A 23,438-nucleotide genomic window follows, 5' to 3' on the forward strand; every position below is an offset into this window, starting at 1 on the left:
AACAATACAAGCTCTTTTATACCTTAACGCCAGGAAGTCAACTGACAGAATTAAAAGATTTAACAGCGGGATTAAGATAATGTTAAATTAATTAACAACATATTTTCCTTTCAAATAATGGGGGAGGGGTGGATAAAGAAAACATAATAACCAATTTCAATGAAGAGCAAGGCACTAGATTTCTATACTACGTAATAGAAATCTTTAGAAACAGGGAAATGGAAAGTGGCAGAAGAAAAAAGTGTTGATAATATGGTGCAATGGAAAGATAAGGATGATTTTAAACAAGGTGCTAGACAAAAGGTTTTGCTTCAGATATAATTCAGAAGTAAAAGAAAAAACAGGGTGAAGAAAAAAGACAACAAAATAGGGACCAATTAATTATCAGTGAAAATCAAGAGGAGAAGATTCAAGTCGCAGGAAACTGTGAGATGCAAGTCACTTACTAACTACTACCTAGATTTCAGATAAGATGATCTTTCCCTCAGACATTTCCCTACATGTAACAGAAAGTACCCCTGTGGCGCAGAGTGGTAAGCTGCAGTACTTCAGTCAAATGCTCTGCTCACGACGTGAGTTCGATCCCGACGGAAGTCGGTTTCAGGTAGCCGGCTCAAGGTTGACTCAGCCTTCCATCCTTCCAAGGTTGGTAAAATGAGTACCCAGCTTGCTGGGGGTAAAGGGAAGATGGCTGGGGAAAACACTGGCAAGCCACTCCGTAAACAAAGTCTGCCTAGACTTTCATAAACATCAGGATGTGACGACACCCATTGGGTCAGGAATCACCCAGTGCTTACACAGGGGACCTTTACTTTCAACAGAAAGGATAGAGGGTGGGGATTTTAGTGGAGTATTAGAAAGGTCCCCAAAGAAAAGGTGAAAACCCTATTTAAATAAAACTGGAATTTTATCAAAAAATTTAGAAGGTGCCGGAAGTTCTTAACTCATATCTAAAGACATAATTTCTTGTGTTTCCTGTAGGAGAAAGATTATACTTATTTTTCAAGAGTGCATAAAACTTCTTCCAGAATAGATTTCTTATTGCATTCTCCTGGATTAATCAATAAGATAATTAAAATTAAAATTTAGAATGTATTATATGCCAATCATAGCCGAGTTTCTCTAATGATTCATGTGGATGAGTCTCCTAATCAATTTCCCTAATTACTAAATATTTTTATGTTGAAGATGAACAAATTAGTTCACCTGCAATAAATCAGTGGTGGGATATTTGGAAACTAATGTCTCTTCAGAAGTTAGAATCATTTTCATATTGGGACCTTGAAAATATGACGGACCACCTTATTAGGTCAATAAACCAAGCTATATCTTTGGAAATAAATATAAACTATTGGGATTGCCAAAAATGTATTAAAAGCTGCTAGGTGCTAGGAAGCAAGAGTTTTGAATGCTAAAAAAGATAGCAAGCAAATGTACTATGAGCTAATGGATAAACTTGATATGACTTCTGTGTTAAAAAAAATCAGGAAAGGGTATTTTCTCTCTGTCGAAAAGAACAAAACAGTTCAAAATAATCTGGAACTGGTAAAATAATTTGAAAATTATTATATACTGCCAAATACAGCAGCCAGAGTGGTGTAGTGGTTAAGAAAGGTGGTTTGGAGCTCTGGACTACTGTATATATTAAAATATATCGATCGTTTTCAACTAAACTAAAGAATTATACCTGTGGTGGAAGAAGGGGCAATCTGATGTAGGCCAGAAGCATACTCAGGTCATTACATCTCTTCGGCATGTCAAATTTGACCCACATCATTAAGGCATGGAAGATGGTCTCTTCATCTGGAACATTCACATCATCGCTGGCAAGGAGTTTATGGAGTTCATCCACCGGCAACAGTAAAAATTCTTGATTTCTAATAACTTCCATGATGTTCTCCTACAAAGAAAAACATACAGAAATCTTTCAATGTTTACTCATAGTAAAGAAGGGCAAATATCAGTAAAAAGAACTTATGAAGGATAGAGTTCTAAAGAGGGAAGCCGTGTTAGTTTGCAAAGAAAGAGCTATATTCAAATTCACTATTGCCTTAGAGACCCACAAGATTTTGGGGGTATAAGCGTTCAAGAGTCAAAGCCCTGAGAGGCAGTGTGGTGTAGTGGTTAAGAGCAGTGGTTTGGAGTGTTGGTCTCTAATCTGGAGAATCGAGTTTGATTTCCCATTCCTCCACATGAGCGATAGAGTCTAATCTGGTGAACTGGATTTGTTTCCCCACTCCTCCACAGGAAGCCAGCTGGGTGACCCCACTGATGTCCCTGTTCTCCCCAGGCTCCATCCCCAAATCTCCAGGAGTTTCCCAACCTGAATCGGGCAAACCTACCACCCCAACCCCCAATGGTGACCGGGGGGAACCTGGCAACCCTATGGGTGGCCCAAGCCAAACCTGTCTCCTCAGATCTTGGAAGCTATGCAGGGTCAGCCCAGGTTGTTACTCAGATTGGAGACCACCAAGGAAGTCCTACCCCCCATTCCCCACTAGGGGAACCTAGCAACCCTATGGGTGGCCTACAATTAAGACAGATGAGAAGAATTCATTCTTCAGAAGAGCATGCCGAATATATTAGGTGCTGTGGAACACAGGGAGGATGGTGCTGCTGCAGTTGTCTTGTTTGTGGGCTTCCTAGAGGCACCTGGTTGGTCACTGTGTGAACAGATTGCTGGACTTGATGTGCCTTGGTCTGATCCAGCAGGGCTTTTCTTATGTTCTTAGGTTCAGTCTCCTCAGATCTTGGAAGCTAAGCAGGGTCAACCTGGGTTAATACTTGGATCTGAGACCACCAAGGAGGTCGAGGCTTGCTACATGGAGGCAGGTGATGACAAAACAACCTCTGAACGTCTCTTTACATTGAAAACCCAAAGGGTTCGCCATAAGTCAGCTGTGACTTGACAGCAAGAAGAAGAGGAGGCCATTCTATTCCCTTATAACCAAGACTCAACTTTACAAGCTAGAGGAACAGCTAAAGGCTTGCTTTTTGTGCACAACCGCTAAAGCTTCAAGATCTGATCGGGGAGGAGAAGAAAAAGAATATGATACTTCCTGTCAGTCTTGGCATTTCTACTTTTGCAGTTTGACAGGCAGGTGTTGCATCTTGCCCGAGCAGAAAAAGCAGGGACAGACACAGCAACCTGACACATCTCTCCCTCAACACGCTTTCATGCGCTGTCAGACTTGGCAAAGTAAGGAAGGGAAATTTTATGAGAAAGGCCAGCAACCTGCCACCTCTCCTTAAGATGCCTTCCTGTTCTCCCAGACTGAGAGAAGAAAGGCAGACAATTCTTGTCAAGAAAGCCCCATGACACAAGCGAATGTCCTTTCCCTTGCTCCTTCCCTGACTCTTATGGTACGAGCCAGGAGCAGACACAACATAACAGGTAGGAAAATACCCCAAAGCATTGGTCTGCATAATTAGTAGTCAATTTGCATAAAATGCAAATAGCGCTGCCCGAATTAGAGGGACTGGGATATGGCAATCTTTTGTGGATAGTCATAATGTGTGGCGTTCTGAGAATTTATAATGAGAATGCTTACAGGCATTTAACAACCAACCGGTTCAAATTACTTCCCAGTCCAAGAAATATAACATTCAGGAAATGTTATTACATTAACAATATTTTATACAATTAGTTTATTTATTGCAGTTGGTTGACCACCGAGTCAAGCTCAATTATGCAGATTTAATTCCTTTTGATAATCAGAGCTCATATCAGATTTTGAGGTCTCTTCCAATATTACTACTCTAGGAAAGAAAAGTTATAGAACACCCTTTTTAAACACACATATAATAAAACTGGCCTTAGAATGCAAGTTGTCACAAAGAAATAATTTATTTGCCACATGAGACAGCAGTTGGTTTGGCAATACTTTAAAAATTTAAAAATCCTCCATCGTAAAAATGTAATTTTTTTTTCGGGGGGGGGGGGATTGTTTTAAATTACTTGAGATTTGTCTGCATTGTTTCTCTAAACATGTTAATGTACAATTTTGACAACACGCTCCTTCCCATCCCACCCCCAAATTTCAAAGTATCTTGCAAGTAACGTATTTATTCTTAAGGATATGTACTTGGATTGGTATTCTGCATTGGTCAGACCTCACTTGGAATACTGTGTCCAGTTTTGGGCTCCACAATTTAAAAAGGATGTTGACCAGAGGAGACTGACCAGAATGGTCAAAGGTCTGGAATCTATGACCTATGAGGAGAGACTTAAGGAACTGGGTTTGTTTAGTCTGAAGAAGAGAAGGTTAAGGGGTGACATGATAGCCACAGACGTTCGTTCAAAGGCCAGAAGTTCTAAGCCATTCACAACCTTGTGTGATTTTGTGATTTGTTGTGATTTTGGTAGTTTCAGCTGTCCTTTTTCTAGACGCACACATTTTGTTGTTGTTATGAACCACTAGCAAAACACCTATTTTATGACAGGCACAGACAGTGCTATGTGGAGGATTGGCTGCAGATCTCTCACTGTGACCAAGAGAGGAAGGGCATGTTGCCCATCTTCTGGGCATGGAATAGGGGTCACTGGGGATGTGGGGGGAGGCAGTTGTGAATTTCCTGCATTGTGACCAGGGTTGGACTAGATGACCCTGGTGGTCCCTTCCAACTGTATGATTCTATGATAGTTCCTCAGTGGAACAGGCTTCCTTGGAGGTGGTGAGCTCTCCTTCCCTGGAGGTTTTTAAGAAGAGGTTAGATGGCCACCTGTCAGCAATGCTGATTGTATGACCTTAAGCAGATGATGAGAGGGAGGGCACCTTGGCCATCTTCTGGGCATGGAGTAAGGATCACTGGGGGTGTGGGGGGAGGCAGTTGTGAATTTCCTGCATTGTGCAGGGGGTTGGACTAGATGACCCTGGTGGTCCTTCCAACTCTATGATTCTATGACAAAACATAATACAAGCCTTATGGGATCACTGTCAATAAAAACAATGTCAGCAGCTCTCTGCTTATAAGGGAGAAAGGTACACTCGGGGCATCATTGGACTGGAGGTAAATGTGTTTCCTGACTGCCATAATTGAGAATAATTACTACTTCTGTTTGCACAGTCTCACTTTATCAAGTGCAGTTACATTTGGAATACTGTGACTAGTGCTGGATTGAGATGAAGAGAGGCCCTAGGCTATTCCACTTGTGAGGTCCCTCCCAATCCCTCACCCTCATGGCTAGAGGAAGATGGAAGAGGGTTTTAAACAAAAGTCAGTGAAGCCGAGGATGATGATGGGTGTTTAAAACTCCACAGTTCACAATTCCTCCTCTAATGGACATGTTATTGTTAAATACTGTAGTGATTGAAATACATATATATTATTCACCTTGGCCGGAGGCCCCCTAGATTTTGAGGCCCTAGGCTTCAGCCTGCCAAGCCTGTAGGTAAATCCCGCACTGTAACCTGTGCTGCTGCAAAAATATATAGAAATAGGGCAACCAAAACTATCAAGAGGTTGGAAGAGTTTCCCTGCAAGGAAAGGCTGGCTAACGTCTTGGGAGCTTGTCAGTTTGGGGGGGAGAGATAATTAAGGGGTGGAACAGAGGTATAAAATCATGTGTGGGGTAGAGCAAGTGGATAGAGACCTTTTTCTCCCTCTCCGGTCATAATTAACTTAGGGAAACCCAATAAAGTTTTTGGGCAACAAACTCAGGATGGACAAAAGGAATCACTTTCTCACTCAAAGATAGGGTTGCCAGCCCCCAGGTAGCAGCTGGAGATCTCCTGCAACAGATCTCCAGCCCATAGAGATTGAGTTCACCTGGAGAAAATGGCCACTTTGCCAATTGGACTGTATGGCATTGAAGCCCCTCTCCTCCCCAAATCCCACCTTCCTCAGGCTCCACCCCAAAAACCTCCCGCCGGTGGTGAAGAGGGATCTGGCAACCCTACTCAAAGAGTACTTAACCTGAGAAACTCACGGCCACAGGATATAGTGATGGCCGCTAGTTTATTTGTACGGTTTCCAACTGCCCAGTTGTGGTGGGCAATTGCCTACCAATCAACTGGGCTGCCCTCTGACCAGCTGATGGTCAGCAGGTGGAGGCAGAAAGGAGGGAGCGATCCCCCCAACCCCGCACACACTCCCGGGAACGTTCCAGCCTCACTTTCCAAATTGCATGCCAGATCACTCCTGATCTATTCCGTTCTGCAAATAAAAGCCAACTCTTCTTCTTCCTCCTCCTCCTCCTCCTCAGGCAGCAGTACTCCCTTGGGTGATTTTCTCCCAATTACCAACAAGCTGGATGTTATTCTGAGGGATGGAGAGATGTCAACTTCCTTCTTCTTCTTAATCACTCCAAAGCATATCACAGAATTGTAATGTCCTAATGAGGTAGCTAGGAAGAGTTATTATCAGCTCTCTAGGTTGCCTGTTGTGGAGTCAGGGGCTCTTATTCTATTATCACTATGTCACCTCCTCCTCTCCCGCCAACTTGCTGATTCTCACAGACGTTCGTTCAAAGGCCAGAAGTTCTAAGCCGTTCACAAACTTAAGACAAAATGATTATCTTTCAACTGCTTCTGTCCAGTTGAACAGCAGTTTGTCTGTGGTGGAGAGATGCATGTGTTTTAAAATGTCTTTTGAAAGCGGGGAGGGAGGGAACATAACTAGCAGTTATTACGGTCTTACCCCATTTAACTAAACCCAGAGATCATCACCTGAGAATATGATGAAAGAAACTATACCAATTGAGTTAAATATCTATACAAGAACCCTCTTCACCTTGGAAATAAACGGGTTGTGTCTGGCTTTAAATTATGGGTGAATTCATCCATCTGCCTAAATCATGAGATCATAAACTCACTTTTTGAGGTGTAGTTTCGATAACTGATTGGTTGATCTTGGGCCAGTCGAGGTTTTCTCAGCCTTGAGATGTGGTAGGATCCTACGGATCCACTCCATTACTAGCAGCAAGGAGCTTTCCACATACAACAGTAGCAGATTTGATAGATGGGTTCCAAGCCATGGTTTGTTAAAAGGACTAAGATGGGAATAAAATGGGCAGGGGGCTTTTGGGGAGGAATAAATAAATAAACATATAAAAGAAGTCACTTTGGATAACAGAAAAGGAGCCAAGCATGCTGGAGAGTCAGTGTGGTGTAGTGGTGAAGAGCGGCAGACTCTAATCTGGTGAAGCAGGTTTGATTCCCCATCCCCACTCCTCCTCATGAGCGGTGGACTCTAATCTGGAGAACCATGTCCGATTACCACACTCCTCCACATGAAGCCTGCTGGGTGACCTTGGGCTACTCACAGTTCTCTCCAAACTCTCTTGGCCTTACCTCACAAGGTGTGTTTTGTGGGGAGGGGAAGGGAAGGCGATTGTAAGCTGCTTTGAGACTCCTTAAAGGTAGAGAAAAAGCAGGGAATAAAAACCAACTCTTCTCACCATCTATTTGGAGTTATCAATTCGGTGTATGATTACTTATTGTGAGACCTTAAAGTTCATCCTGAACTTCGATAGGTGACGATCTATCTTTTAAATATTACTTGACTCTTTTAAATTGATAGGGCCTAATATGTAGAAACATTTTGTGGTAGAAAGTTATATATAATTAATGACATTATAGGCACTAAAGTGCAATCCTAAACAGAGCTGCACGCTCCTAAGTCTAGTGGAGTCAAGGGGTTTAGAAGGATATAACTCTGCTTAGGATTCCACGGTGAATATGCTACAACAGAATGAAATATCGCTTTCCCGTTTTCTTTCCACCAAGATCAATTCACAGATTGTTTTGTCACTTTATCCCAAATTAACTACTAACATAAACTTTTTAAGGAGAGTGTTAGATACAAGTCACCAGGAACCTGTCACATTAAGTTGTTTTACCCTGACAGAAACACATACAAACGGCTCATTGAAGTGTTCCTTGAATGCTGAAAATATGCCAATGTGCACTCTGAATCCCAGAGATAAATTTCCGCCTCAAACGAGATTGGAAAGCATTTGTCATGTGGCACATTATATCGATTAAACTGACAGATCCTCAAGGTTTATTGGCCTCTTGCAAGCTGCATGCTTGGAAGGAATGTTCATTGTGCTTTGTTTTGTCAGAAGTACCCAATGATCTCATAATGTCAGCAAGCTATAATGTGGAGCCCCCCCCCCACATATATTCTTGTACCTGAATAAAGGAGGCATAAGTAACTTTAGCCATGTGTGTGTGCTCTCACATACAAGTGGGGACCAAACCATTCCCCCCAACTTCGATTCCTCCCCTCTCTCCCCACTTATTTGTCTTTTTCTCTCCCAGCATTGTGTAGTGCTAGCATGGTGTAGTGGTTACGAGCAGCAAACTCTAATCTGGAGAACCGGGTTTGATTCCTCACCCCTCCACACGAGCGGCGGAGGCTAATGTGGTGAACTGGGTTGGTTTCCCCGCTTGTACACAGGAAGCCAGCTGGCTGACCTTGGGCTAGTCACAGATCTCTCCGAACTCTCTCAGCCTCACCTACTTCGCAAGGTGTCTGTTGTGGGGAGAGGAAGGGAAGGAGATTGTATGCTGGTTTGATTCTCCTTAAAAGGTAGAGAAAATCAGCATATAAAAATCAACTCTTCTTCTTCTTCTCCTCCTCCTTCTTCTTCTCCTCCTCCTTCTTCTTCCCCATCCCCTCTCTTACTCTTTCTCTCCCCCCATGTCTGTCACTCCTCTTTTTTTGACCCTCCACCCCATCACACTGTCTTTCTCTCTCTCTCTCTCTCTCTGTCTTCCACACCATCCCTTTCTCTTTCTCTCTTAGGGTTGCCAGGTCCACCACCGGTGGGAGGTTTTTGGGATGGAGCCTGAGGAGGGTAGGGTTTGGGGAGGGGAGGGACTTCAATGCCAGAGAGTCCAATTGCCAAAGCAGATATTTTTCTCCAGGTAAACTGATCTCTGTCGCCTGGAGATCAGTTGTAATAGCGGGAGATCTCCTGCCACCACCTGGAGGTTGGCAACCTTATTCTCTCTGTCTGCCCTACTGTCGCCCTTTCTTTTTGCCCCCATAACACTTTCTTTCTCTCTTTCTGCCTCCCCCAGCCATTCACTCTTCGGGATTAGCAGCAGTTAGGGTTTCTAGGTACTAGCAGTTAGGTACTAGCTGGAGATCTCTACAACACATTCTCATCCAAACAAGACATATCTGCAGGTCATTTTAAAATTTCTAGAATAGCACTGAAGACGAGACAACAAATCAGAGAATCTTACACCTTGTGTATGTTATTTTTTCCCCCTGAAAAAGCTACCCAGGAACAAATCACTCTGCTGCAAAATATTCTCCGGAGCTTAATCAAAGTAAGCAAAGCAGACACATTACATTTTATGTATTTTTTCCACTCCTCATAAAAGCAGTATGACCTCTGTCTGTTGGAATACATACATAAAAGCCAAGCATGTTTTTTGAATGCCAATTAAAGAGACTGCTGCTGCATCAGCAGTTAGATGGCACCGTTGGGTTGTTTATGACATGCTAAAATGCAAAGGCGTGCTTTGCCCTGCTTAACGAGGGGCATGTGCCTTTCATTACCCAATTGGGGCATCAAAGAACTAAAATCAATAGCTGCTACTCTCCATCTTTGTTAGTCGCACTGGTAGACGCCTGAAAATTACGAAATTCCGAATTTGTCATACAGAGAAATCTTAGGAAGGGGGGAAAAAAAAACACAGATCAAAGGATTTGCCTATAAAACAACTGAAGCAAGTTCCTTAACATAAGAACATAAGAAAAGCCATGCTGGATCAGGCCAAGGCCCATCAAGTCCAGCAGTCTGTTCACACAGTGGCCAACCAGGTACCTCTAGGAAGCCCACAAATGAGATGACTGCAGCAGCATTGTCCTGCCTGTGTTCCACAGCACCTAATATTAATTAATTAATTAATTAATTAAATTTCTCTCACCCTCCAGCTTCAGCAGATGACCCCGCATTCTAGTATTGTGAGAGAGGGAGAAATACTTCTTCTTGTCCACTCTCTCCATACCATTCATAATTTTATAGACCTCTATCACATCTCCCCTTAAGCACCTTCTTTCGAAGCTAAACATCCCTAAGTGTTTTAACTGCTCCTCATAGTTGCTCTATCCCCTGATCATTTTGGTTGCTCTTTTCTGCACCTTCTTAAGCTTTGCAGTATCCTTTTTTAGGTGCTTCTAAGAGGTGCTTATAACAGTAGTGCTTATAAGAGTTGAAAACACCACTTGGACAGTTGTGATGCTTAAGATGTTTCTTAATAGTTTACTAGCATTTCTATTGAATTACGAAGCCCATTTGGTGCATCCTACTAAGACCTGGTAAGAGTAGATGAGCATACCTTGTATTACTCCTGCACCCTTCCTCTGGGTACTTGGTTTGCTTTTATTTTTGGGATAGAGCTTGCAAAAATACAGTGACCATGATTCACCAATGCTGATTTTCCTTGATTAGGTACCCAGTGCAAACAGGTTCTGTCCCTAATTATGCACAGAGTTGGCATCCTGCTGCTATGTAACACACCCATTTTGCACTGGTCAGCCTTTTTTGGCCATAAAGTCGCAGCCAACCTGTGGTCACCCTGTGGGGCTTTCAAGGCAAGATACATTCAAGGGTGGTTTGTCATTGCCTGCCTTTGTATAGCAACCCTGGTATTCCTTGGTGGTCTCCCATCCAAATATTAACCAGGGCTGACCATGCTTAGCTTTCAAGAACTGATGAGATCATGCTAGCCTGGGCCATCCAGGTCAGGGCAGGTGATTGTACTGTACAGTTTTAATAAACAAAACAAAACAAAACAACATGAACATGGTCAAGCTGCTTGCAAACAGCTCAGAGAAAAATTGGCTCATTGCTCACAACCGGTGAGCAGAATGTGAGTTGAATTGGCAGGTATTTGAGCATCCCTAGTTCTTTATGGCCCTAATCTGGATGACCCAGGCTAGCCTGATCTTTTCAGATCTCAGACGTTAAGTAGGGTCAGTCTTGGCTACTACTTAGATGGGAGAGTCCTACATTCCTACAGGCATTCCTTCAGGCTCTAATCAAGTTATTGGAGGTGAGCATGAGACTTAGTTGTACTGAGTGACTTGAGCACTTATTTTGAGATTTTGGCTTGGATCCACCAAAGGATTTCTTATAGTAGAAAATAATTGCCATCAATGGACTTCCTCTCCTCACCTCTTTTCCACTACAGCCCAGAATGTCCCCTGAAATTCTACTTCTGGGGGACAGGAGAGTCCCATGTACAGCGTGAGGGAGGAGCAGGACAGAGAAGTAAATTGGGAAACATAATGCACACACCCCTTCCACCGTGAAATCCTCTGGTGGATCCAAGATCTCTGCCTAGCATGGGTACCACTGGAATGCTTTTCTTAAGAACATAAGAAAGGTCATGCTGGATTAGACCAAGGTCCATCAAGTCCAGCAGTCTGTTCACACAGTGGCTGACCAGGTGCCTCCAGGAAGCCCACAAGCAAGACGACTGCAGCAGCATTTATCCTGTCTGTGTTCCACATCACCTGACATAATAGGCATGCTCCTCTGATTCTGGAGAGAATAGGTTTGCATCATGACTAGTATCCATTTTTCCTAGTAGCCATGAATACCCCTCTCCTCCATGAACATGTCCACTCCCCTCTTAACGCCTTCCAAGTTGGCAGCGCTCACCACATCCTGGGGCAAGGAGTTCCACAATTTAACTATGCTTCGTGTGAAGCAATACTTCCTTTTATTTGCTTTGAATCTCTCACCCTCTAGCTTCAGCAGATGACCCCTATTCCACGATTGGCAGGTTGTAGCAAAGTTACTATGGACTCTCTGCACCTTGGAGTATAGTTTTTTGTATGTGTTTCCTCTCTGCTGAGCATGCATCGGATTCCGACTAGTGCATATGTAACAGAGGTTTAGAGTTGAGCTATTAGTGGCCATGAGGATACCAGCAGAGAATGACAATTACATTGCAAGATGTGGCAATAAGAATTCAAAACATGCAAATTTTCAGATTAAGGAAAGGGCAGAAACATGGGGGAACTCTCCTTCCCCCATGTTTCTAGCACTGGTAATGATCCCAAAGTTTTGTTCATTCAGCTAGAAACAACTCGATTGTATTTGATTAGCCAGAAACGGAGATAAGAATTTGACAGGCTAAGTTTCTCGTTTTATTAATGGGAGTGGTACACTTCACCCTGCAAACAATTATATTGCTGTCATATTTAAAAACACTCTTCTGAGAACAAATTCTAATTCATGGCTGTAGGTCTATTCAGTAGTGAACTAGGCTAATCCGTTATTGTGCTGTTTTCAAATTAGTTGTGGGGGCCATAGATCCAAACAGAGTTATTCTACTAACATACCATTTCCGCTATTGCTCGGTGGCATGTAATCATTTATAATCAGTTATATCCAATTACACAGTCTAATTAAGGGATAAAAAATGTTATCCGCATTAATATTACTGGGTTGGAGCTCAAAGGGGTCTCCTTAATAATAGCAAAATAACCCATTCGCTCTAAAAGCAAAAGGTGACTGATTGCACCTAATGCTTTGGTAAGCATTAAAAAGGTAAAGGTCCCCTGTGCAAGCACCAGGTCATTCCTGACCCATGGGGTGATGTCACATCCTGACATTTACCAGGCAGACTTTGTTTTACGGGGTGGTTTGCCAGTGACTTCCCCAGTTATCTTCCCTTTACTCCCAGCAAGCTGGGTGTTCATTTTACCGATGTTTGTCCTTCAGAAAATCAGAAAGATTTCCGGCAGGGCTAGGAGGATGCCCTTTGGCCTGGGAGGAAGCAGCAGAAGGAGCAGGAGCAGCAGAAGGAGCAGGAGCAGGAGCAGGAGAAGAAGAAGAAGAAGAAGAAGAAGAAGAAGAAGAAGAAGAAGAAGAAGAAGAAGAAGAAGAAGAAGAAGAATTCTGCCTGTGTTCCACAGCACCTAATATTAGCCGTGCTCCTCCTCCTTCTCTTCCTCCTCCTATCAGAGGAGAATGCCTAATATTCGGTGCTGTGGAACACAGGCAGAATGCCAACCGACTTATATTATTTTACCTGCTTTTATTATCCATTTCTTTTCTTGCCCTGGTTATCCCTTGTTGTTTTTCCCTTTTTCCTTTTTTCTCCCTCCTCCTCTGACCGGCTTAACATTATTGTACAAGGTTTTAAGGGCACAATCCAAATTTTTAAATTTTTAAATAAAACTGAGAATTTTAAAGATAATTTTAAGTATGATTTCTATGTAAGAAGTTTTTAAACTGTTGAATTTTGCTGTTAGCCGCCCTGAGCCAGAAAGGAAAGGGCAGGTTAGAATCAATCAGTACTATCTGATCATTTTAACTGGAGATGCCGGAGATTGAACCTGGGACCTTCTGCATGCAAGCAGATGCTCTACCACTAAGCCACACCTCCTCCCCTACTTTATTTCTCCACAATCACTACTTTCATCAGACTCCCATCAGGCTCACATGAAAATGGAGTTAACAACATTGAGTTGCCATTAAAAAAATCTGGCAAGCTTTCATGATAATATAAAAAATGTAATTTTGTACGATGTAAATGCTAAACGACTGTTTTCTGAACAAAATTTTAAAATGGAATTTTAGGGACATTTCTGATGGTGTCAAACCTGACTGTTTCTATCCTAAATGTAAATTGACTTCATTCAAGCAGCAGGCCTAACATTATCCATGCAGTAATTCAGCCTTATTTTTGAGCATGCTGGTTTCTTCTGTGGATTGTAAGCAATGAGGATGGTGGTTCTCGGAGTTAAATTAGGCATCAGATTGCAGATTAATTCACCGTGGACTATTTGCTTAGCTACTTTTCCAACAGGATTTGAAGCTCTTCACTGCCGGCGGTTGTCTTTCCTACATGCTCACTAATTGACTCATCGTCCATATGCTGGTCCCTTAATTTTTCGGTCTTTGTCTCTTCCACCCACTGTGCCTTGATGAAGTGGTGTGCTAATGAGCTGTGGCATCATTGCCGTATTAGAGAAAGCTTATCATAAAGTAGTTCCACACTGTGATAAGTGCTAGTTATCGCCATTCGTTTCCAACAAGCATCTCCAAATAGTCAAACCACAAGCCGCGATCTTATGAAGTACGGCTGTTTGTGGCAAGAACAGGGGTGGAAGACGAGGATATCAAAAACAAGTAAACACTAAAGGTTAATCCGGAGAACACAAAGAAATACACCTTCATCCACACAAAAAGCCTTTCTGCTGATCCATAAACGTTTGTTATTGTGGTGTGACATCATAACTTCCTTCCTGTTCTTTGGATGTATAATACAATAATATACATAATACATAATGAGCTGGTGAAATGTTGACATCTTTCCCTCTCCCTCTGTCGTCCTGTACAACCGTGCCCCCAATTGTTGGAGCGAGCGACACAGCATGCTTGGACATTGGTGAGGGGGGAGCTCCATCACTCTTAAGGGTGTATACCTATCCTTGAATCAGATGTTCCTCTCTTTGTCTTAACCTGGGAGCTGCCCTTGATCCCTCCTTTCTGTGTGTGTCTTCCCACTCTCTACATAGCTCTTCAGGGAAGCACACGTATCTACAGGTCTCTCCTGTAGAAACAATGCCTCATACTCCCATACACGTGATGCCAGATCAGATGGCCACTTGTGACAGGGGAAAGTACTCTTTAGGTTCGGCTTCTCTCCCTCCTTTCAGTTGCAACCTGAATGTGAACTGAATCTCAGTGGTAGAGCATCTGTCTGGCATGCAGAAGGTCCCAGGTTCAATCCCCAGCATCTCCAGGTAAAGGGACTAGGCAAGTAGGTGATGTGAAAGACCTCAACCTGAGATCCTGGAGAGCCGCTACTGGTCTGAGTAGACAATACTGCCTTTGATGGACCAAGGGTCTGATTCAGTATAAGGCAGCTTCATGTGTTCATGTGTCCTGAAACCTCAAACACCAATTGCTCTGGTCTGACAATGGCTAACAGATCTGGCACAATAAGCTTAGAATAATAGAATCATAGAGTTGGAAGGGACCACCAGGGTCATCTAGTCCAAACCCCTGAACAATGCAGGAAACTCCAAACCACCTCCCACCCCCCACACCCCCATACTTCATGCCCAGAAGATGGCCAAGGTGCCCCCCCTCTCATGATCTGCCTAAGGTCATAGAATCAGCATTGCTGACAGATGGCCATCTAGCCTCTGCTTAGAAACCTCCAGGGAAGGAGAGCTTACCATCTCCCGAGGAAGCCTGTTCCACTGAGAAACTGCTGTAACTGTTAGAAAATTCTTCCTAATGTCTAGGCGGAAACTCTTTTGATTTAATTTCAACCTGTTGGTTCTGGTCCGACCTTCTGAAGCAACAGAAAAACAGCACCATCCTCGATATTTTCTTTTAAGCTTAGAATATTCAGTTGTTCAGGAAACAAAACTGTTTTCTCGGTGACACAGAAACTCTTTGCCTTCCTGTTTGTGTCGTTTCAGTACTGGACTACGTGTCACGTTAAGCACATCCCTTTTTGTTCATTAAGAAATCCAGCGCACACAGAGGGGTCTCTGACAAGGCGCAAGGATCTGTGAACAACAGATATGTGTGTGATGATATGCGGAATTGTTAACGCCTGCTGTTAAACCTGGAGATGTCTTAGCTTTAAAGACTTTTATGAGCTCTTCTCGGCAGGATGCAGGACTCAGGGAACTTTGTGCTTCTTTTCACTCCCTCTGCTTTTTAGAATCTCACAACATTCATCAGATCAGTCACTAACTGTTCCATTTTGGCTTCAGGGCAGGATTCAACATTCTGGGGTCTGGTTTTTCCCTCTACCTCTGGCCATCCCTTTCAAGGCAAGGAAAGCCGACTATTTCTATTTAAGAATGTGTTTGTTTGTTTTTTAAGCACAACAAAATGAAGCCGTTCCCAACATTTTATCTACTACAGGATACTCCTTCATTCCTCCATTCAGAAAGAATAGTACAATATCTTTTTTGCAATTAATGGATGGGGAGGGAGAGACTGGGTGCAGGGGGGGGAAGGGGATAATTATTCTGGGGGTTTCATCCTTATTTCTCTTTTAAAAAAAAATCTTCAGGGTTTGCACCTTAGGGCAGATAACAAGCCTGCAGTGTCTCCTATATTATTGTTGTTGTTGTTGTTGTTGTTAATAATAATAATAATAATAATAATTGTCATCGTCGTCATCATCCCTGGACTCAATTCTCCCTGGACTCAATTCTCTAGCCCTATAGCCTCACAGCAACTAGGGTTGCCAGGTACCCCTGCCAGGTACCGGTTGGGGATGGGGGGTCAGGGGGATTTATTAGCTGCAAAGGGAGGCTGGCATTGACGCATTGACATTACTTCCAGATGAGACATCATCCCGTTGATGACAATTGGGGGATGCTCTAGTATTTGGGGAAGAAACTCTATGATAGAAGCAGTTGTGACCATAGAGTTTTGCTCAAATGCCAGAGCATTCCGGCGGTCGGCGGTGACTTGCTGTTTTCACTTCCAGAAGTGACACTGATACATTGACGGTGGCCTCCCTTTCCGGCTAGTAAGTCCATCTGCCAGCTGGCTGAACAGTGCTGGGGGACGGGGGGCTCAGACCAGGGAACCCTCTGCCCCCAGCAGGGAATGGCAACCCTAACAGTAGGGTTGCCAGGTCCCTCTTCACCACCAGCGGGAGGTTTCTGGGGTACAGCCTGAGGAGGGTGGGGTTTGGGGAGGGGAGGGACTTCAATGCCATAGAGTCCAATTGCCAAAGCATCCATTTTCTCCAGGGGAACTGATCCCTATTGGGTAGAGATCAGTTGTAACCGCAGGAGATCTCCAGCCAGCACCAGGAGGTTGGCAACCCTATCTAACAGCAACTGTGAGAACTATCTGTTTAAAAATTAAAAGAGCCTGATTGAGCTGGGAACAACAGAACACTGTGCATGGGACAGCCAAGAGGGGGGGGGATATTGCCCCCCAGTGCCATTTCCGCTCAGAAAAAGGCATGGAAGGGAAGGCCGAATCCCCTCCACTCCCCACATCACAGTCCACAGTTGAATCAGGCTCTCGTTTATTTTGAAAAGGACAATCCCCGCAGGTGCTGTACAGCTGCGGGGAGGAAAAGAATCAACTCTTTTTTAAAAAGTAATGTCTTGATTGACCCTGAGTCCCTCCTTGAACAATTCGTAATGTATTCTGTAACACGCAGTTTGCATAGTGTAGAGGGCAGTGTCCCTCACACAATTGATACCTGGAGTGTAGTATTTTCCTGGATGAAAAAGTGCAATGAAAACACATTAAAATGTACATACATTTTCTCAGTAAATCCCCCCCCTACTTACAACTGGAGAATAGCCAATGTTGGGTGACAACGCACGGTCGCTTTATCCTCCTTTAATCCCTGTTTCAGCCAGGATTCAGCCAGGATCGAACGCATGCGTTTCACTTAATGTGCGTTCGATCCTGGCTAAAACAGGGATTAAAGGAGGATAAAGTGACCATGTGTTTTCGCCCTAATATTCCTTTCTGGCATTCTGTTTTTCTCTTGGCTGGTCAGCCAGGATTATGTTTCCTATCCAATACTGATGCTTCTAGGGTTTCCCTACAAGTGAAATGCTAATGGTTGTGCAGACTGTACCAGGGGTTCTGGCTGCCTCTATAATGACTGTTATTCTTTCGAGACACGACCTTACAATAAAAATAAAGGATGAGAGTTTACAGAGGATCCTTGCTGGCTGGGTAGGGAGGAGTTGGGGCACTAAGTCAGACAACACCTGGAAAACCCAGGTGTTTGGAAATAATATATGACACTTAATTCTCCTTTGGTGTGTCCAATGCTCTACTAGGTTGATACCTGCACACATAGTATAAGAGAGACATATGTGGGTGTGTGAAGTGCCGTCAAGTCGCAGCTGACTTATGGTGACCCCTTTTGGGGTTTTCATGGCAAGAGACTAACAGAGGTGGTTTGCCAGTGCCTTCCTCTGCACAGCAACCCTGGTCTTCCTTGGTGGTCTCCCATCCAAAACCCAGGGGTGACCCTGGGCTGACCCTGCTGACCAGTATTACAACTAGAACCAATCTGACCAGATGTTTGAGTAACTGGTAATAGATTTTACAACCTATACACTTGCCTGGTTGGGTTTGAACTGTTTGTATATGGATTTATTTATTTATTTCTGTAAATGTGTGCAGGCTTAACATGTGTTTTAATTAACCTCTGATGAAGGCCCAATAGGCCGAAACGTGTTTGGTATGTGGTTACAGAGCTCAACCCTAGGAAATGCCACTGTGCTATTTTAATGTTTTAAAATATTTTTAACCTTTACTTTGAGCTTCTAATAAATTATATTTTTATTATTTATATACATATATAGATTCTTTCTACCCAACCTTGGGTACCCAGTGTCCATAGGGTTGCCAGGCCCCACTTCGCCACTGGCAGGAAATTTTGGGGGCGGAACCTGAGGAGGGTGGGGTTTGGGGAGGGCAGGGATTTAAATGCAATAGAGTCCACTTGCCACAGCAGCCATTTTCTCCAGGTAAACTGATACCATTTGGCTGGAGATCAGTTGTAACAGCAGGAGATCTCCAGCTGCTAGGGCTGTTGAAAAAAAAAATTCAGTACAGTTCGGATTCGGCCGAATTTGACCCTTGTGGGTTCGGTACGTGCCGAAGTCCGAACTCCCCCGCTTCGGATCCCCGGTAATTCGGGGGGATCGGGAGTTCGGGGGAAAATTCGGCCCCCGTGCGCCTTCAGAGGGATTCCCTGAAGGCGCGCGGGGGCCCTTTAAACTGATCTGAGCCTCCCAGCTGGGAGGCGCAGGTCAGTTTAAAGGGCAGCCCGCACCTTTCAGCGGGCTCCGCTGGAGAGGCGCGGGCTGCCCTTTAAACTGACCTGTGCCTCCCGGCCGGGAGGCGCAGATCAGTTTAAACGACAGCCCGCCCCCCTTCAGCGGGCTCCCCTGAAGGGGGGCGGGCTGTCCTTTAAACTGATCTGCGCCTCCCGGCCGGGAATCACAGGTCAGTTTAAAGGGCAGCCCGCACCTTTCAGCGGGCTCCGCTGGAGAGGCGCGGGCTGCCCTTTAAACTGAGCTGTGCCTCCCGGCCGGGAGGCACAGATCAGTTTAAAGGACAGCCCGCCCCCCTTCAGCGGGCTCCCCTGAAGGGGGGCGGGTTGTCCTTTAAACTGATCTGCGCCTCCCAGCCGGGAGGCGCAGCTCAGTTTAAAGGGCAGCCTGCACCTTTCAGCGGGCTCCGCTGGAGAGGCGCGGGCTGCCCTTTAAACTGACCTGCGCCTCCCGGCCGGGAGGCGCAGATCAGTTTAAAGGACAGCCCGCCCCCCTTCAGCGGGCTCCCCTGAAGGCGCGCACGGGCCCTTTAAACTGATCTGAGCCTCCCAGCTGGGAGGCGCAGGTCAGTTTAAAGGGCAGCCCGCGCCTTTCAGCGGGCTCCCCTGAAGGGGGGCCCGAATTTGCCAGATTTATTCACGAACTCCCGAACACGCTGAGTTCGGCCCCCCCGGTTGCCCGCCAGTTTTGAGTTCAGATCCGTCCGAACAGAAAATCACCGAATCAGGGGAAATTCGGTTGATTTTCAGTTCGGACCGAACCGAATTGACAGCCCTACCAGCTGCTACCTGGAGGCTGGCGACCCCATTTGTCCACCATGTGACAGAATCCTTAAGCTATCACTGGCTGCTGGAAAGAGGAGGAAATCAGTATCTTCCCAATTCATATTTATTGGCAAGGATCAGCCTGCATGCCCCAGTTATTTAAATGTGCAGAGTCCACATGTACACTTAGGTTTCTCCCATTGAAAACAATATTGTATTAACTTCATCACACAAAAAAACCCCAAATAATATTTCAGAGCTTCTCACAGCACACCCAATTTACTCCAGTTAACAGTGTGTGACTAGCTGGTGTGGCAGAACAAAGACACTGAGGAATTTTAATTGATATGTTTAAATAGTTCACAAAAGGAAGCTGAAGGGAGAGTATGTAGCCGATCACTAACTGCATCACAGAAAACAAGCCAGGGACTCATGGGGAAATTCCCCCACTGGTCCCTGTTTTCCCCTCTGCTTTCTTCCCCTCTCCCACCTTTTCCCTTCACCTCCTCATGTCTTCCTCGTTTACGCTGGCATATTCACCTCCCTTCCTCATCTTCCCTCCACCACTGCTGCTTAGGGTTGCCAACCTCCAGGTACTAGCTGGAGATCTCCTGCTATTACAACTGATCTCCATGGCACTGAAGTCCCCCCTCCCCAAACCCCCGCCATCCTCAGACTCTGCCCCCAAAACTTCCCAACAGTGGCAACCCTACTGCTGCTTCCTCATCTCCCTCATCCTTCCATGCCCTCCTGCCACCTCTTCTCCCTTTCCTACCACCTTTTTTTCCTCCCACCACTGTGTTTTCCTTGTCCCCTGCCCCTCCTGCCACCTCTCCTCTCCCCCTCCAGCCACCACCGTCTCTGTCTCCTCCTTCATTCCTCAAACTTTTGCTTCCCTTGTAGTGGCAGCGGTTGTGGCCGCCTTTTCCCCGTTGCCCCCTATTTCCTCACCCCTGTTGCTGTCATGTTCCTCCCTGTCACCCTGACAGACCCCGTTTTCTCACATCTGCCGCCTCTTCACTGCATTCCACCTAGTGGTTAAGAGCAACAGACTCGAATCTGGAGAACCGTGTTCGATTCCCCACCCCTCCACATGAAGCCTGCTAGGTGACCATGGGCTAGTCACAGTTCTCTCAGAACTCTCTCAGCCCCACCTGCCTCACAAGGTGTCTGTTGTGGGGGGATATTGTAAACTGCTTTGAGATTCCTTACAGTAAAGCAGGGTATAAAAACCAGCTCTTCTTCCTCTTCTTCATTCATACTGCCACTTCTTCCTTTACCACTTGTATAGTGGGTTTGCTAAAAAAAAAAAAATTCAAAATGGTGGCCGGGCTCTCATCATACTCTCACAAGATCTCATTCGTCAGTAGTTTGGGGGATTTTTAACTCCCCTCATCATTTTTTATTTACTATTTGGATTCTTCTGCAAACCTAGGCCTTACCTCAGGGTTGTAGACAAAAATCCATCCTATCTGTATGTGGCCCTATCATGCATATTTTTTAATCTACGCTGAGGCCACTGTTCAGAATTAGATACACTGAGGCCTAGAAGCCACATTTACAAAGGATGCACTCCTTGTATTGAATGAATGTCACAAAATGTTATAAAATATTGTAATTAAGAGGCTCACAAAATGAGACATCTCTACCAGGGAAGATATGCTGCCTCTGGCTCAGAAATGACTCACCAATGCGCATGTCCTTGCAGAAAACACTACAGCCTTCAAGGAAAATTTCTCTCCTATCTTATGAAGCCTCTCTCAGACCCACCTATGAAAGAGTCTTCTTGCCTGGGCTTTGCTGAGAACGCGAGGCTTTTTATGTTCAGAACGGCAGGCATATTCCATTAGTACCCTGCTCTGCTTTCACAGGCTGCGCTACCTTTTACGGTGCATTCATCCTTTTTGTTACTACAAGGACTGAATTATTTAGTATCCAGAGTGTGTGCTACGTCCCTGTTCCTGCAAGGTTTGTTGGTCACACATGTTGTGTAATTCAGGCTTACCGCTTGTTGTTCTGTAACAAAATAATAATAATAAAGTGTCCTCTTCCCTATTTCATGTTTGTTATTTTTGTAATGTGCATTATCTCCACGGTGGGGCATAAACCCTGTGATACATATCATCTTACTAGTCCAATATGTCCCATTTTATGCAGCTGTTCAGAACCTCTTCCTTACATTGCCGATACAGATTTGTCATGCCATTGTTCATGAAAGGATGTAATGTGAGTGTATTTGAACTAGGTCGGCTCTTATCCTTTCAGGTACCTGGCATCACATGAACACATGAAGCTGCCTTATACTGAATCAGACCCTTGGTCCATCAAAGTCAGTATTGCCTACTCAGACAGGCAGCGACTCTCCAGGGTCTCAGGCAGGGGTCTTTCACATCACCTGGGACCTTCTGTATGCCAAGCAGATGCTCTACCAATTAGCCACAGCCCCTCCTCTCCCCTTCCAATATATGTGTGTGCAGAAAAGGGATCCTTGTCTGTGCAAGATGTGCTTCCTAGCTTTTTTTTTTAAAATGTTTTTGTGATATATTGTTATGGTTTTCACCTGGCTTGTTGCGGCTTACTTCCCACTAAATACCTTAAGTTATAATGACAAGGTTATATTCTTGTGATAAATAGGTATATAGAGACTAGTTTATCAGACAGTCGTACACATACATGACACTGAGTAATATTACAGTACAGCAGAAAATGCCAACAAGATCGGCAGAAGGTTTGCTCCAAAGCCATCGTTACTATAGAGCATTTGCCCAAATATCAGAGTGTCGCCACAATGCTGGCAACGTAGCGACATCACTTCTGGTGTGTGCTGAAAGTGACATCACCATGTTGCTGGAAACAAGGCCCAGGCCTCCCTCCTGCTCCTCGTGGGATCCCCTCCCTTGCCTAGGGCCAGATCAAGGGGGTGAGGGGCCAGCTGCTGGATAACAGTAATAAGAACATAAGAACGGCCATGCTGGATCAAATCAAGGCCCATCAAGTCCAGCAGTCTGTTTACACAGTGGCCAACCAGGTACCTATAGGAAGCCCACAAACAAGACGACTGCAGCAGCACCATCCTGCCTGTGTCCCACAGCACCTAACAGAATAGGTATGCTACTCTGATCCTGGAGAGAATAGGTATGCATCATGACTAGTATTCATTGATTAGTTGCCATGGATAGCACTATCCTCCATCATCAACTATGACAGAACTGTGGTTTCCTCTTTGCACCAACAGGCTAATTTTCTTGCCTTGCGTTCTATAGCGCAGGTAGAGTCTCCGGCCACCTAATACCAAGACTTCAACTTGCTGTTTTTTCCAAAGATGTTTCAAACCATCGAACCGAAGAGTTAACGTGCCCATAAAGCATTGTGCAATTTCCACCGTCAGGCTTACAGCTTTCTCGACGCACATATCAAAATATTTATCCTAGGAGATCTGTACAGTATTTGTCTGCGGATAATATTGTCTAAGTTGCCAACCGACAGCACAGCTTGCTCTAATGGAAACCTGGCTCAGCAATCACGGCAGCTGCAATTAAGGCTCTTTTTTATTACTACAGTAATCATTTCAGTCTAGACCAGCAGGAACTGTTCTCTCTATAGACACAAGAAGTTCTAGTTGGTACCTCCAGTAAAGCTCATGGCTGAACAATGTTAATTCTCTGAAACCATCGAGAAAGTACGAGGGCACAAAGAAGATATGGTATCTTATTGGGTGTATTTATTTTGTTACATTTACTTTATAAGCTGAGAGCCAGCGTGGTGTAGTGGTTAAGAGCGGTGGTTTGGAGCGGTGGACTCTAATCTGGAGAACCGGGTATGATTCCCCACTCCTCCACATGAGTGGCGGAGGCTAATCTGGTGAGCTGGATTTGTTTCCCCACTCCTACATATGAAGCCAGC

General features: G+C 44.6%; 1 protein-coding gene across 1 annotated transcript in view; it reads right to left on the minus strand.

Moving 5' to 3' along the window:
* Positions 1 to 23,438, minus strand: part of KLHL1 (kelch like family member 1) — a 136,576-nt gene that overhangs the window by 64,456 nt on the left and 48,682 nt on the right. The window contains exon 5 of the mRNA XM_056861830.1: positions 1,688 to 1,900. Coding sequence (XP_056717808.1) covers positions 1,688 to 1,900 — 213 coding nt within the window. The remainder of the gene's footprint in view (positions 1 to 1,687; positions 1,901 to 23,438) is intronic.

This window comes from Euleptes europaea, chromosome 16 (assembly GCF_029931775.1).
Source record: "Euleptes europaea isolate rEulEur1 chromosome 16, rEulEur1.hap1, whole genome shotgun sequence".
Lineage (NCBI taxonomy): Eukaryota > Metazoa > Chordata > Lepidosauria > Squamata > Sphaerodactylidae > Euleptes > Euleptes europaea.